Source organism: Protobothrops mucrosquamatus, unplaced genomic scaffold, assembly GCF_001527695.2.
Source record: "Protobothrops mucrosquamatus isolate PMUCROS unplaced genomic scaffold, P.Mucros_1.0 scaffold1214, whole genome shotgun sequence".
NCBI lineage: Eukaryota > Metazoa > Chordata > Lepidosauria > Squamata > Viperidae > Protobothrops > Protobothrops mucrosquamatus.
In genome coordinates this window covers 172,277-188,202 of record NW_015387423.1, presented here as the reverse complement: position 1 = coordinate 188,202, position 15,926 = coordinate 172,277, and the positions used below count along the sequence as shown (strand labels likewise).

Genomic DNA, 15,926 nt, shown 5'->3' with positions numbered 1-15,926 from the left:
GGGGCTGGACTTAGGTCTTTTGGGGGAGGGGCGTAGAGACTCCAGATGGATGATGTGTCTGACCTCGCCCTCAGGCTCAGCCTGGTCATCTCTGATAGATTGACTTCTGCCTCCTGTTCCATCCATTGAGGCCCAGAGCTGTGGGGCCACCACCAAGAAGGTCTGGCTGGTTGACTTAGACAAACTCTTTCAGACGTTGTCCCAAGACCAACCCAGGAACAAGGATTCAGCCTTGGCTTGGCTCGCCTACCAGGCCAACTTCTTTGCCCGTCAATCAATGGGTTAGACCAGGGGTCTCCAAACTGGGCCCTTTGATGACTTGTGGACTTCAACTCTCAGAATTCCTCAGCCAGGCGTTGTCTCTCTCTCTCTGGTTTGTCTCTCTCTGTCCCTCAATTGTCTAACACAATATCCAAGCCCAAGGGCTGTTGTACCCTTTGCTTGTAGGCCCCAGAACAGTGATTGTTCTCTGCCTGGTCCTCTTCTTCCCTTTCCTCTTCTTCCTCCCCCCCTCCCTTCCAGTGTTGTTGCAATTTCCAATGGTTGCTTCTCCTGGCCCGCCGTCTCCTAAAGACCTCCGCTTGCTTGTCCTGTATCCTTATGCAGACACTCCATAAGCTTGCTCCGAGGTTGACCCTTGATGTTTGGCTTGTCCGTGCACGGAGCCGAAAGATCCCCGTCCTCTGTCGAACGTGCGGTGGGGAGTTGCCTACCTTGGACGAGCTAAGCAACTCCAGGACGGCTAGATTCCCATCTTCTGTGCTGCGGAAGGTTTCTCTCGGCCCTCCTGGTTGACAAGGGAGCTTGCACCGAGCGCGGCTAATTAGAATTTAAAAGCCGGCCTCACGTAGGATACGATTGGCCTTTGTAAAGGAGGCCTACTCATGTGAATCACCTAATTATGTGCGAGGAAGGAAGGAATTCTCGGTGGCCTACTTGAACTCTGTCCAGCATTGTTCCTTTGTGGCTAGAGAGAGAAAGAGCAGGAGAGAGAGAGAGAGGGAAAAAAAGGTTGGGTTGTCAGCCCACTTGCCCACATGCCTCATACGGTCGTGGAAATCTGAAAGGCGGCAGCAGAAGGGAACCCCCCCCCCAAAGGATTATCTTAATGCTCCACCAAAGATCGGGATCTTATTTACAGCGTGGGCGGGCAGATCCCTGGAGAACCGATGGCCAGAATAAAAGTCGGTCCTTTCTGCTCTTTGTCTCCGGTTTTCATATTCCTGATTGTCCAGGGCGGACATCTGCGATGGAAGGCGTTGTGCCCCTCTGTAGGGAGAAGGTCTTCTTCTTGACCCAGATTATGAGTCGTTCATCGGACACCTCCAAAACGAAGTGATGTTGATGTTTTTTGGGAGGAATTTTTGGAAGCCAGTCAAAGCAAGAGAGGAGAATATTTCTAACTCAGGGTCCAACTGGGGAGGGTGGCTGCTCTCCGAACTGTGTTGTTTTCCTCCAGATATTTTATTATGCAACTGGGGGACCTCATCAGTGCTATTGAGTGTGACTTGCTCCCTCTTTACGTTCAGTCGCTCGCCCTGCAACCAGCACCCAGTATTCAGATAAGCAGAGATTAACACCAGACAAACAACCAATATCTCAATATCTCAGAGGTTGCCCCAAAGAAGAGGGAGTCAAGCTATTTTCCAAAGCATCTGAAGGCAGGACAAGAAGCAACGGATGGAAACTAATCAAGGAGAGAAGCAACCTAGAACTAAGGAGGAACTTCCTGACAGTGAGAACATTTAATCAGTGGAACAACCTGCCTCCAGAAGCGGTGAATGCTCCAACACTGGAAGTTTTTAAGAAGAGACTGGACAGCCATTTGTCCGAAATGGGATAGGGTTTCCTGCCTGAGCAGGGGGTTGGACTAGATGACCTTCAAGGTCCCTTCCAGCTTTACTATTATTATTATTATTATTATAACCAAGGAGAAAACAATACCCTAACCAAAGAACTACTGACCCCTCCAGCAAAACTGACAAGAGCAAGCCACTGTATGTAAACAGGGAGCAAATCCCACTCCCTTCTAGCACTGAAGGCGTTACCTAGTTTGGTCATGAAACGTCTGCAAGAAAACCATCAAACTCGGAGCGCCTGTAAATAAACTGGGAACAAGCCACCCTCACTAGTACTGCTGATGTTACCTAGCTGGGTAACGAAATGTCTGCAGGAAAACAACCAAGCTTAGAGAGCACCCAGGTCTCCATGGAAGGAAGTTACTCAATAGTTTGGTTGCTTCCACTCAGTAGAACCCCCCCCCCCCAAAAAAAAACTTGGAAAAAACTCTGGGTACATTTTATAGTCTATGGAAGAGGCTGCAGGGTTTCCGTTTGAGGTTTTCAGCACCCACAAGATGAGAAAGCCTTGGCTAAATCCACTGCTTTGGACTTGATCCACCCATTTTAGAGGGAAGTCTCAAAGAAACCATTCGAATCAAATCCAGTCCTGGACCGGGGAAAAATAATGGTGCATTGTTACCTTGAAGGATCAGTGAAGCTTGGATAAAAAAAGAGGTCTCATTTCGTACAGCGATAACCAGGACAGATGTAATGAAAACAAAAAAATTGGAGGCTGAGAACGTGTATTATTAATTAATCCTGCATTTTGAACAGGAGGTAACGTAGAACCACGAACGAACGTTTAGCATTGAAAGAGTCACACCTAAAGAGCATCTCAAGGTATCTCTTGTACACTTGATCAGAATTAAACCATCTTTGAGCAACCCAACAGCGATCGTTTAATTAAAAGCAAGATACGAAGCTGACAACCAAACAAGGGGAAATATAAGTTGAAGCTTTGTTTTTTTCTTTGATATTTAGAGCCCAGCATGTTATGGTAGCCATCCTTCCCGATCCAAGATCAAACAAACATGCTTTGTCGCACACATGGCGTCATTTCCCCCCCCCCAAAAAAAGTTGCGCATCTTTCTGATTTAACAATAATTTATTGCCTTTTTGAAAATTTAGCATTGCAATTAACGTGATGAATCAGGGCAAGGGTATTGTTTGAAATGTAATATACAGTTAAGCCCAATTAATTAATTGGCTTTCAGTGACTGAGAGCGGAGCGATGTTGGCTGGGCCTTGGAAACTGCGCAGATAATTTCTTTAAATGAAAAATGGGACGCCGAACAGATGTATCTATCCATCCTCTCCTCCGCCCCATAATAACACTTCCAACGTGCAGGAAGGGAGTTGAAAGCTTTGGGAATGGCTTGAGAAACGGAGAGAGCCAGCTTGCTCTGCAAATGGTGGAATCACGGATGTTGAAAGCCTCAGCGCTCTAGGCTCTGGAGTTTTGAGTTTCTTCTGCCTTGTCTGAAGGGGGGGCAGCTCCTACCTCTGTCTGGAGAAAAGGTCAAGGGGGTCCTGAGCTGTAGGACAGCGGTTAGCCTTGACACTGAGCACAACCTTGTCATCAGCCTGGCGGTGAGATTCCAGGAACTCTTTCCAAAGCTCCCTCCCCCCCTTTTTTTGTTGCAAATCCCATTTCTTGAGAGTGATGCCTTCTCCTATACGTCTGAACAGGGCCTCCGTCAAGGACGAGGGTGATTCGATTTGGACCTCTTTATTGACTTCTGCAAGCGATGGCCAAGACTTGTTATGTTTTGCATCATTTTCTATTTCTTGAAGAGAAGAAAGGCCATCTGCGAGGGATGGCAATTGGGTTAAGTCTTGGGTGTCGCTTCATCGAAGGACGCCGGGCCTTGGAGACCTTTACAAGGGACAAGAGCCTTCTTCCCTCGCATTGAAGGAGGTGGAAGGTCCATCCTTTGTTTTTAGGGTTTTTTTTAAAAGACCACTTGGTGAAATTCAGGGCCATTTTTAGATTTGAGATTTTATTCGGAGGCTGCGTAGCTGCCGTCTGGCTTCGCCACCATGGGCCCAGACATCCAAAATTCATCGAGGTTTTATTTCTTCGCTTCCAAGAGGAAACTGGTGGCTTGGTGGTATTTAAAAAATAAAAATAAAAATAAAAAAGTGGCCATCAGTCCTTTTGTTTTCATCTGAGCCTGCAAGCCCAACGCCTGGCTGTGTTTGGAGGCAGTTCAGAAGAGGGATGAACTACTAGAGGATGGAGTTAGCCCTGGCTTTGAAGATAGTGTGACCCGCCTAAATTGCACACCGTGTGCAGAGCGTGTGGTTTTTCTTGTGCACAGCAGGAAGGTGTCCACTCTTCACTCTGTCAGCTGCCTCCTCAGTTTAGTTCAGGGAATAAGGAATTGCTTAGAAGGAGAGGCTGGGATTAAAAATATAATAATAAGAAGAAGAATTGTGGATGTTTTGTGTCTTCATTTTATTTTATTTTTTAAACTGGGAGGAGGCCTGCCCTGACTGATATTCCTGGAGTTGCCTTGTGCAGGTTAAACATAATGTACGATCCACTGCGCCTTTCATTGCTTCCAATTAAACTTTGCTTGTTAGTTTAACCTCTAGGTAATCCCATCAAACAATGGAAGGCAAAGACAACACTGCCCACAGTAGCTACGGATGAGTAGCCATTAATTTTAATTGCCTTGATATTAAAGATTAAGAACTAGGGGGGACTGGCAGGGTGGAAACAATCTGATGTCGAGGAAATCTCTGCCTTCCCTAGGCTGCGGGGATATTAAAATTTTACTGTGAATTAAACAAGCCTTTATTAGTGGCAGGCATCGCCCGGATTGGTCCGGAGGTGTGCATAAACCGCCCCGGATTTCTTATATATCCACAGACAATCTGCTTGACGTATAGAGATTTTCTGCAATTATGAAACTGTTAATAAAGCCATAATTGGATTGTCCATAGTAATTATTTGCCGGGCTTTCATTAATGCTTTATTGCTTCCTGACTGACAAGGTAATATTAAGTGCAATATATGTAATACTTCAGCGGGTCGTCCTGGGAATTTGGGGGGCCAAAGGATGCACCTCGGCTTATTGCCTTCGAAGCTCGGAGGGTTTTCATTAATTTGGGGGGGGGGAGCAAAGGCCAGGGAGGGTGGCAGCCAGGACTCTCCTGCTTGCACCAGACCTCGCCTTTGTTTCAGTTGCAGCGGTTGGATGGCCTGGACAAGGGAGAGCGTTTCCCCAGCCCAAACCCTTTTAGATCCACGGAGGATTCGTAAGAACGGCCTTCCTGTTCTCCAGGGTAGAAGTGTTCCTATGGAGTCTCATGCCCCTTCCTCGACTCTTGTTCTGAAGGCTCTTTCTGAAGGTCCAGAACTGAAGAAGCCTTCCTGGATGAAAAGCGAAATGTTTTCAAAGGAAAACAAAATCAATACGACCTATCATTTGCCCTCTAATGTTGAGCTTCCTGTACTCAACCCAGTATTCTCTTTCCTTCCTTCCTTCCTTCCTTCCTTCCTTCCTTCCTTCCTTCCTTCCTTCCTTCCTTCCTTCCTTCCTTCCTTTCTTTCTTTCTCTTTCCTTCCTTCCTGCCTTCCTTCCTTCCTTCCTTTCTTTCTTTCTTTCTCTTTCCTGCCTTTCTTTCTTTCTTTCTTTCTTTCTTTCTTTCTTTCTTTCTTTCTTTCTTTCTTTCTTTCTTTCTTTCTTTCTCTTTCCTGCCTTCCTTTCTTCCTTTCTTCCTTTCTTTCTTTCTTTCTTTCTTTCTTTCTCTCCCTCTCCTTTTCCCCCTCTCTCTTTCTCTTTCTCCTCTTTCTCTCTCTCTCTTTCCTTTTCTTTTTCTCTCCCTCTCCCTCCCTCTCTTCCCCTCTCCCCTTCCAGGTATCCAACTGGTTCGGCAACAAGAGAATCAGGTACAAGAAAAACATAGGGAAGTTTCAAGAGGAAGCCAACCTGTACGCTGCAAAAACCGCCGTGACGGCAGCTCACGCCGTAGCCGCCGCGGTCCAAAATAACCAGACCAACTCGCCCACCACACCGAACTCTGGTAAGTCTCTGCCTTTTTTCTAATTTTTTTTTTTAAAAATAGCATTTGGAAAAAAGAACAAAAAAATCCAGATCTGCGAGGCAGGGAGGAAAGGGAGGCTGTACCTGCCCAAAGGCCGCCTAGACTGAAGTCAGGGCTTGTCCTCCATCATGGGAGCATCCAAGCGCCGAGGAATTGGCGAGCGGTTCAGCTCAAGGAGGTGTAAGTCCTCCGACGGACCTTCTTCAAAAATGGCTAGACTGGGACTCTTATCATCTGCAGCCGGGATGATGCTGTCGTTCCGCTCTCTCCGGAAGGCAGCCTCTTGGGAACAAACCCAGTTAAACAACCACCGCAACAACAGTATTTTTCTAGCCCACTTGCCACGGTCTCCGGGAGTTTCAGCCAGGGAGTGTGTCCTCTCTGCTTCTCCCTGGCATCCTGGAGGTCCCCAGTGCCCCCCCCCATAGCTTGAGCAGGTCCTGGTTCTTCATCCCCAGCCACTTTGGGCTTCCTCTCCTCTTCCTCTGCCTCCCCCCCCCCCGTGTCTTTCGTAAGTCTCCAGGGAGGGGGTCCGCACGCCGCCTTTGTTTGCTGCCCTCTCAGTTGATTCAGCTCCGCTAACTCTCTCGTTTTCCAGGTACTTCCAGTTCTTTTAACCTTCCTAATTCTGGGGACATGTTCATGAACATGCAGAATCTGAATGGGGAGACTTACCAGGGGTCTCAAGTTGGAGCCAATGTGCAGTCACAGGTAGGAGACAACAGAAATTAAAACAAAAACACAAAAAAAACCCGACGCCCCGCTAAATTAGGGCGTAGGTAGCAGGGTCTGGTTCGGGCTTGATTTAAAAAAAAAACACACACACAAACCAAAACAAATTGTAAAAAAAAAAACCCAAAATATATAGGGGGAAGCGAACCAAGAAGCAATCCATCTGCAAATTTCACCTTCCAACCTCCGGGCTTTGGAACAACGCAACCGGTTGACACCTCCAGGCACAATTTGGCTCGCCTTCCGGTGTTTGGCGTGCGACCAAACCCGACATTTGATCTTCCGAAGCGCCGGGTTTTGTCCCCGGTGAAAAGCTGGATGCCTTTTCCCCGCTCTCCCCCACGTCCCATTGGAAAGTTTACACACTTTGTGAATGCAGTTCGGCTCTGGCTTGGCCTGGTGGCCTCGGGTTGGGTGTGCGGTTTGGCTCTCCACCTGAAAGTTGTCGTGGATGCGGGCTGGTTTCGGCGTGGCTTTGCCCTCTGCTTGTTGTGGTGTTGGCTCGGGGTTTCCGTTTTGGCAAAGCAGAGCTGTTCTCCCTATAAAATACCTTCCCCCCCCCCTTCTTCCTGTCCTTTTCAACTTATACTTCCCCGGGCTGCAGATATGTCAAAAGATAGCCTTATCGACTCTTTGGCTAGGCAATGCAGGATCAGCTGGAACGGTTTGTTAGGAGAAGCCAAAATGAGAAATTAAGATTCTAGTCCTGTGGGTAGGAAAACCAAACTGGTTGACAAGCTGGGTCGCACAAAGCCTTTGAGATGTACTTTTGTGACACCCCTGCCCTCCCCCAGACAGCGACAGCCAAAGGACCAGAGGTGGCCCCCGGGAGGACCCATAAAACGCCCAGGTGTGATGTAGATAACAGGACAGAGTTTGTCTCTGTCTCTTTTTTTGTTTTCTAGCACACTATTTGATCCAGAAATGTTAGCCTGTCCTACTATAGGTAGTCATCAACTTACAACGGTTTGATTAGCGACGGTTCAGAGTTACGATACTGCAAAAAAAGTGACTTTGGTCCGTTTTTCACACGACCGTCGTAGCATTCCCCCATGGTCACGTGATCAAAATTCAGACGCTTGAAAATTGACTCACAGTTACGACGGTCACAGCGTCCCGGAGTCGTGTGATCCCCTTTTGCGACTTTCTGACAAGAAAAATCCATGGGGAAGCCAGATTCGCTTAACGACCGTGTTACTAACTTAACAGCTGCAGGGATGTACTTAACGGTGGCAAGGAAGGTTGTAAAATGGCTCTTCTTTCTGCTCAAACTCCCTATGGTTGTTAAGTGAATCACACAAGTTTCGAAGTGAATCACAAGGTGGCTAGGTGAATCTGGATTTCCCCCTTGTTGGGAGCCGGCTGCGTAGGTCCCAAATGACCTCGGGACCCTGCAACCGTCATAAGTACATGTCAGTTGCCAAGCGCCCAAATTTCGATCATGTGACCGCGGGAAAGGCTGCAACGGTCGTAAGTGCAAGGAGCGGTCGTAAGTCCCTTTCCCCAGTGCCCTGGTAACTCTGAACCTTTGCTGAGAGAACGGACTAGCGGTCTGGCTTTGTGGGTGATTTCAGACGCTTCAGGTAAGACCTACCTGATCCCTTTCAGCCTTGGGGGGGGGCAAAAAGAGAAGGAGGCACAGGGAGAAGATAAGAGGCTCCACCTCCTTTGAGCGCTGGTCACACCCACCCTTCGCCTCAGCCCCGCCCATCTGGTCCTCTCCATCCTGGTGCTCCAGAAGGGATGAGAAACCCTTCAGAAGAAAGTCTGTTCCCCAAGATGGAGTCTGACGCAGGTCCCCGTCTTGATCCGTCACCGTTCTTTCTCCAGGAACCTTGGAGAGACAGACACAACTCACCCCATTTCCGTTCTCCGTCTCAAAAATAGCTCTGCATTGTTAACTCGGGTTTGTGTGTGTGTGTGTGTGCGAGAAGGTCACCGGTGGGTACGTCAACACCTTCTCCTTCCTTGTGTTTTTTTTTTCTCTTTTTTTTTTCGCTGCAGGTGGATACCCTGCGTCATGTTATCAATCAGACGGGAGGATACAGTGACGGTTTGGGAGGAAATTCACTGTACAGTCCACATAATTTAAATGTGAGTCCTGTTTATGGGGGGGATGACCCTTTGGGCCAGGGCTGGGTGGAGTCAACACATGCTCGCTTCCTTCTGGCCACAACAGATCCGGGCGCCACAACAGCGGGACTGGACTCTCCCAATAAAGAGTATTTATTAATGTTGGGTTGAAATCTTAACTTTGGGCGGTGGGGCGGGGGAGGAGAAGAAGCAGCTTGATTGTAAAAAAAGATGTCGAGACTCTGGGAAAAAGTGCAGAGAAGAGCAACAAAGATGATTAGGGGACTGGAGGTTAAAACGTACGAAGAACGGTTGCAGGAATTGGGTAGGGCTAGTCTAATGAAAAGAAAGACCAGGGGTTGACATGATAGCAGTCTTCCAATATTTGAGGGGCTGTCACAAAGAAGAGGGGGGCTCAACCTATTCTCCAAAGCCCCTGAAGGCAGGACAAGAAGCAACGGATGGAAACTCGTCAAGGAGAGAAGCAACTTGGAACTAAGGAGGAATTTCATGACAGTGGGAACAATGGATCAGTGGAACAGCTTGCCTTCAGAAGTTGTGGGTGCTCCATCACTGGAGGCCTTTAAGAAGAGATTGGACAGCCATTTGTCTGAAATGGTCTAGGGTCTCCTGCTCCAGCAGAGGTTTGGAGTAGAAAGTCCCTTCCAACTCTGTTATTTTGGATGTCACAGAAGCTCAGAAGTCTCTTGGACCACAGATCGTGCCGGATCTCCACACTCGTTTTTGACCTCCTTGTCCAAAGACAAATTCTCCCCTCCTTCTCCTTCACTTTGCCTTCTTCTCAGTCAGAAAAAGCCCTTTTGATCCATGGATAGAAAAACCAACTCTGTATCTTTGCTGGAGCATTAACATAAGCAGGGATTTCCTCTCTCCTTCAATAGAAGTTTCCAAGTTCATTTTTTTTCCTCCCATCCCATCAAACTCCGAAAAGAAAGGTCAGGGGGAAAAAACAAAGAGAGAGAGAGAGAGAGAAATGTCCAGCCCATTTCAGGAGCTCTGGAGCTAATCCCTGTAATTAAACCCACCCGAGTTTAATTTTAACGAGTCGGCCTCACCTGGAGAAGGAGAAGGACATGGACGGAGACCTGGAGAACGCTGTAGGAACGCAATCCGAAGGGCAGGTTGGTTGCGTCTTGACGTAGAAAGCTCCCAGGAGGAATTTCTCTGGCCTGGTTTTCTGCAGCTGAGGTCAGCTTGTCCTTCGCTGTGGCGGTAATGAATCCGTTCTTGTCGCCATTTTGTGGGAAGCTGTCACTTTGGGAAGAAAGGTTATCTCTCCTCGTTATTGATAAAGCAAAAGGAGATGAGACTGAACGGCGGATTGGGGAGGCACTGTCAGACCGGGACCATTAAAGACTTCCTGCAGCAGTGTTAATCCTGCACAAGGTTTTGAAACACACCCACACAAATACGCAAACACACATACAGAGGCATTCATACCCCCCACGAATCTCCTTTTCCAGTGGGAAAAAAAATAAAGAGGGTCACATCGGAAACTGCGGGCCATCGTTTGCCTTTATGGAGGACCAGCTACACAGGCTGCATTTCATTCTTTGTGGGTTGTTTACCAATTGTGATCGCCTTGTTACCCGATTGTAACACCTCTAGGAAACTTTCGTCCCTAGCAAACACCCTCAAGAACCACAGTGAAATTCAGCATTATAGCACCCTATAACCAATAGCCCTCTCTGTTGGTCATCAGTAGCTCTGAACTTGTTTTCTTGCAGATGTTTCATGACCCAACTAGGGAACGTCATCAGTGCTAGTGGCTTGCTCCCTGTTTATATTTAGTAGCTCTGAGCTGGGTTTGTTTTCTCGCAGACGTTTCATGACCCAGCTAGGTCACATCATCAGTGCCCGAGTAGTAGGGTGACATGCAGCCATTGGTTATCCCTGTTCTAAATTTGGGGGTCTGGTGACATTGGATGGAGCCTGCTAAAATCAGAATTCCAAAGAGCAGGAGTAGGTAGCATCTTCAGTAGAATTCTGCATCTGAGCGATATTAGGGAATATTTTCCCTTGTTCCTCTCCTCCTCCTCCTCCTCCTCCTCCTCCTCCTCCTCATTTTTTTTTCTCCCTTCTTTCCTGCTTCCCAGTTGCCGGTGGAGTAAATATTAATGATTTTCAAAGTGATTGAAGACATTCACTGGAGAGGGAGGTTGGGGAAAATCCCATTAAACACTCAAATCTTTCTCTCTCTTTTTTTCCCCCTCCTCCTCCTTCTCCACCCCCCCCCCTCTCCACCACCCCTGGAAATGTCAAATCTTTCTTTTGGGTTTTTTTATAAATAACACATAATCACCCACAACAAAGCATATAAAGAGCCTTTTAGTTGCTGTTTCTCTCCCCCCCCTTTTTTTTTCATTTAAGTGTTTTGAAATGCTTCAGAGAATTTGCGATATCCTTATCAGCGTGATAAAATATGAAAGCTGTTGATAGCTAGCAGCGTTTTTTGGTGTGTGTGTGTGTGTGTGTGTGTGTGTTTTGCCGGATGTGAATTCCATCTTGGCTGATGAGGTCTGATAAGGCACCTCTGTATTATACAGTCCATAATCTTCAACCACCAATGTAAGGATTAATTTATTTGGGGCAGGGAGGGAGGGAGAAGGAGGGTAAAGAAATCCCAGCTGACAATTTCTCTCCCAGCTGCCAAGCCGAGTAAAAATATTGTACATTTGTGTTTATGAATTTGGATAAAGAGGGTATGATGTTCACTTCGGATGGAATATCTTTAGACGTGAATCTGCAGGCTCTTTTTTTTTCTTCTTCTTCTCATCTCTTAGGGAGATTTTTGCTGCCGTACAGGAATTAAAAAATAATAATGTCTGAATTGATTGGAAAACACACACACACACCGTGCTGATTTATTTTAAACTTTGCCAGTTGAGAGACACGGAAAAACCGTTAGATTCCAATTGCTGTTTTGTTTTTTCACCCTAACACATTGTTTTGTTTTCCAAAATGCACATTTTACCTTTCCTATCTGGTTTTTCAGCCCCACAATTCTTGTACAATCACAATTTTATTTTCTTATTTCCTTATTAAACAAATGTATACTGTAGAGCCGTCCAACTCTCATACAGGTGACTCCGGCTGGCTTAAACCTTTTTTTAAAAACAAATCCATCATAAAATAAAACTGTTCAAAAGGGGAGGGAAAAAAAACCCCTATCCCAACCCCAATGGCAGCAACACTACACTGAAATTATAGCCACTCGACTGCCTCCATTTCCATTTGTGTTCCTTGGGCCTGCTGACGAAGCCGTGTTTTTAGGGCTTCCTGAAATTAAATTTAAATTTAGGGTTTAATTTCCTGCTGGTTGCAAATCTCTTTGCCTCTGCTTGGAGGCTCGGAAAGGGGAGCCCATTAAAAAGCCAGGCTCCTGGAGGGCTGGATGGAGAGTGCCTAACTAGGGGATATCATCTACCTAGAATGGATGGAAAGAAGGAGACAAGGAAAAGAAAGGAAAGGAAAAGGGAGAGGAAGGGAAGGAACAAGGCTGGAAGGAGACAAGCAAGGAAAGAAGGAGACAGTAGGGAGATGGATGGATGGATGGATGGATGGATGGATGGATGGATGGATGGATGGATGGATGGATGGAAGGAAGGAAGGAAGGAAGGAAGGAGACAGAGCCATAATCCTAGATGTAACTCAAAAAGGTTACATTTCAAGCAGGTCACCCATCCTTCACTTCTCTCCTTTTCCTGCTGACATTTCAAACCATGGTCCACGGGTGGAACCTGCTGGAGAAAGTGGCCACCAGCTCCGTTCAGGTCAGAGGCTGCTCTGCTCTCCTGGTTGCCGAGCCAGGATCGGGCCCTGAGGTGATGCCAAGGGTTGCAAGTTGGTCTGCCTGGTTCCAACCCAGCTTTGCCCCTGTCGCTTCCACTGAGCATCTCCCTCGGCCTGGGCAGCCCACACCGCCTGGTTTTCAGACTGACATAAAAATATGGAATGACAAGTTGTCCTTGGCAGCGGAGATCCGATCCGACGTTGATTCCAGCAATTGCTTCAACGGGCCGAGACGGGAGGAACGAGGATGCAGATCTGAGGCGCTGCGGGGCCAGCAACAGGCCTCGGGAGAAAAAAATTGGGATTCTCTCGATGGGTAATTGGACAATAGACCCAGGAGTTTTTCTGCTTCCTGCCCTGCCTGATCTTTGCTCCGCCGTCGTTGCACTTGGAGGGAGACTCGGCCCTTGTCTCCGCCAGCTTCTAAGTGGCTCTGACAGGTGCCCAGAAGGGGACTTTTTAAAAACGAAATTAAGATCCAGCCGTGTGAAGCGTTTCCCTCCCTGCCTCTTGTGCGACACGAGGTGCTTTCAGAAAGTGGCTCCTTTGCTGGAAGGCTTCAGGGTCAGCTTGCGCTGCTGTCAAACTGGGCATCGGGCTTCAGACGTAGCTGGCCCGATGGAAGAGGGCAGGGGAGGGGAGGGGAATGGCTGAACACCTTGTCTGGTGGCATGGATCAGATTGGGGGGGAAAGGGGGAGAGACATACTGCCTGGAACAATCTTANTTTTTGCTGCCGTACAGGAATTAAAAAATAATAATGTCTGAATTGATTGGAAAACACACACACACACCGTGCTGATTTATTTTAAACTTTGCCAGTTGAGAGACACGGAAAAACCGTTAGATTCCAATTGCTGTTTTGTTTTTTCACCCTAACACATTGTTTTGTTTTCCAAAATGCACATTTTACCTTTCCTATCTGGCTTTTTCAGCCCCACGATTCTTGTACAATCACAATTTTATTTTATTATTTACTTATTAAACAAATGTATATTGTAGAGCCGTCCAACTCTCATACAGGTGACTCCGGCTGGCTTAAACCTTTTTTTAAAAAAAAATCCATCATAAAATAAAACTGTTCAAAAGGGGAGGAAAAAAAAACCCCTATTCCCAACCCCAATGGCAGCAACACTACACTGAAATTATAGCCACTCGACTGCCTCCATTTCCATTTGTGTTCCTTGGGCCTGCTGACGAAGCCGTGTTTTTAGGGCTTCCTGAAATTAAATTTAAATTTAGGGTTTAATTTCCTGCTGGTTGCAAATCTCTTTGCCTCTGCTTGGAGGCTCGGAAAGGGGAGCCCATTAAAAAGCCAGGCTCCTGGAGGGCTGGATGGAGAGTGCCTAACTAGGGGATATCATCTACCTAGAATGGATGGAAGGAAGGAGACCAGGAAAGGAAAGGAACAAGGCTGGAAGGAGACAAGCAAGGAAAGAAAGAGACAGAAGGGAGATGGATGGATGGATGGATGGGAGGAAGGAAGGAAGGAGACAGAGCCATAATCCTAGATGTAACTCGAAAAGGTTACATTTCAAGCAGGTCACCCATCCTTCACTTCTCTCCTTTTCCTGCTGACATTTCAAGCCATGGTCCACGGGTGGAACCTGCTGGAGAAAGTGGCCACCAGCTCCGTTCAGGTCAGAGGCTGCTCTGCTCTCCTGGTTGCCGAGCCAGGATCGGGCCCTGAGGTGATGCCAAGGGTTGCAAGTTGGTCTGCCTGGTTTCAACCCAGCTTTGCCCCTGTCGCTTCCACTGAGCATCTCCCTCGGCCTGGGCAGCCCACACCGCCTGGTTTTCAGACTGACATAAAAATATGGAATGACAAGTTGTCCTTGGCAGCGGAGATCCGATCTGACGTTGATTCCAGCAATTGCTTCAACGGGCCGAGACGGGAGGAACGAGGATGCAGATCTGAGGCGCTGCGGGGCCAGCAACAGGCCTCGGGAGAAAAAAATTGGGATTCTCTCGATGGGTAATTGGACAATAGACCCAGGAGTTTTTCTGCTTCCTGCCCTTCCTGATCTTTGCTCCGCCGTCGTTGCACTTGGAGGGAGACTCGGCCCTTGTCTCCGCCAGCTTCTAAGTGGCTCTGACAGGTGCCCAGAAGGGGACTTCTTAAAAACGAAATTAAGATCCAGCCGTGTGAAGCGTTTCCCTCCCTGCCTCTTGTGCGACACGAGGCGCTTTCAGAAAGTGGCTCCTTTGCTGGAAGGCTTCAGGGTCAGCTTGCGCTGCTGTCAAACTGGGCATCGGGCTTCAGACGTAGCTGGCCCGATGGAAGAGGGCAGGGGAGGGGAGGGGAATGGCTGAACACCTTGTCTGGTGGCATGGATCAGATTGGGGGGGAAAGGGGGAGAGACATACTGCCTGGAACAATCTTAAAGGATAGGAGAGAAAACTTGGCTCTCATCTTCCTTTTACCAAATCTGTCCGCAGGGTGCAGGATTGGCAGTTATTCTGATGAGCCCTTCCTTCCTTCCTTCCTTCCTTCCTTCCTTCCTTCCTTCCTTCCTTCCTTCCTTCCTTCCTCCCTCCCTTCCTTCCTTCCTTCCTTCCTTCCTTCCCCTCCTGCAACAAAACAACACAGCTCAGAGCTACTGCGTATAAACAGGGCATGTCCCATTCCTTCCTAGCACTGATGCTGTTACCTAGCTGGGTAATGAAATGTCTGCAAAAAACCACACCCAGCTCAGAGAGCACCAAAGACCCTACAGACTTTGCTTTGTTTTATTTCTAAGGAGAAGAAAATTTTGGTAAAACACTCAAAGAAGATTGGACCTTTTTGACTCCACTGGTTAATTGTTCTCACTGTCAAGAGATTTCTCCTTAGTTCCAGGTCGCTTCTCTCCTTGATTAGTTTCCACCTGTTGCTTCTTGTCCTGCCTTCTTCTGGTGCTTTGGAGAATAGCTTGACTCCCTCTCCTTTGTGGCAACCCCTGAGATACTGGAAGACTGCTATCGTGTCACCCTTAACCCTTCTTTTCATTAAACTAGACATTACCCAGTTCCTTGTGAGTTGCCAAGGATTCCCGGAGTGAGGTCACATCGGTTCTCCTGACTCCGTTTCTTTCTTTTTTTTTCCTTTCTCCCAGGCAAATGGAGGCTGGCAGGATGCGACCACTCCATCTTCGGTGACTTCTCCAACAGAAGGCCCGGGAAGCGTGCACTCCGATACCTCTAACTAATCTCGCAACAAGTCCTTCCTCTCTCCCCCACCCTCTCCCCCTTCTTGCCCCGCAATTCGCTGAGATGCCTTCTCCGTTCATTCGAAATCCCAGAAGGAAAAGAAAGACGCAAAAAGAAAGAAAGAAAAAAACCCAAAAGAAGTGGGTTGATCTCGTTTTGTGTTGTTGATATTTAAAAAAAAAAGAAAAGGTGGTGTGTGTTTTTTTTTAAGGAAGGTCTGATTTTA

The 15,926-nt window shown here is 47.5% G+C and overlaps 1 protein-coding gene across 1 annotated transcript in view; it reads left to right on the top strand.

Moving 5' to 3' along the window:
* Positions 1-15,726, top strand: part of PBX3 (PBX homeobox 3) — a 127,330-nt gene extending 111,604 nt beyond the window's left edge. The window contains exons 6-9 of the mRNA XM_015820918.1: positions 5,708-5,873; positions 6,493-6,605; positions 8,631-8,720; positions 15,607-15,726. Of these exons, the coding sequence (XP_015676404.1) occupies positions 5,708-5,873; positions 6,493-6,605; positions 8,631-8,720; positions 15,607-15,699 (462 nt within the window). The 3' untranslated portion in view covers positions 15,700-15,726. The remainder of the gene's footprint in view (positions 1-5,707; positions 5,874-6,492; positions 6,606-8,630; positions 8,721-15,606) is intronic.
* The last annotated feature ends 200 nt before the right edge of the window (positions 15,727-15,926 follow it).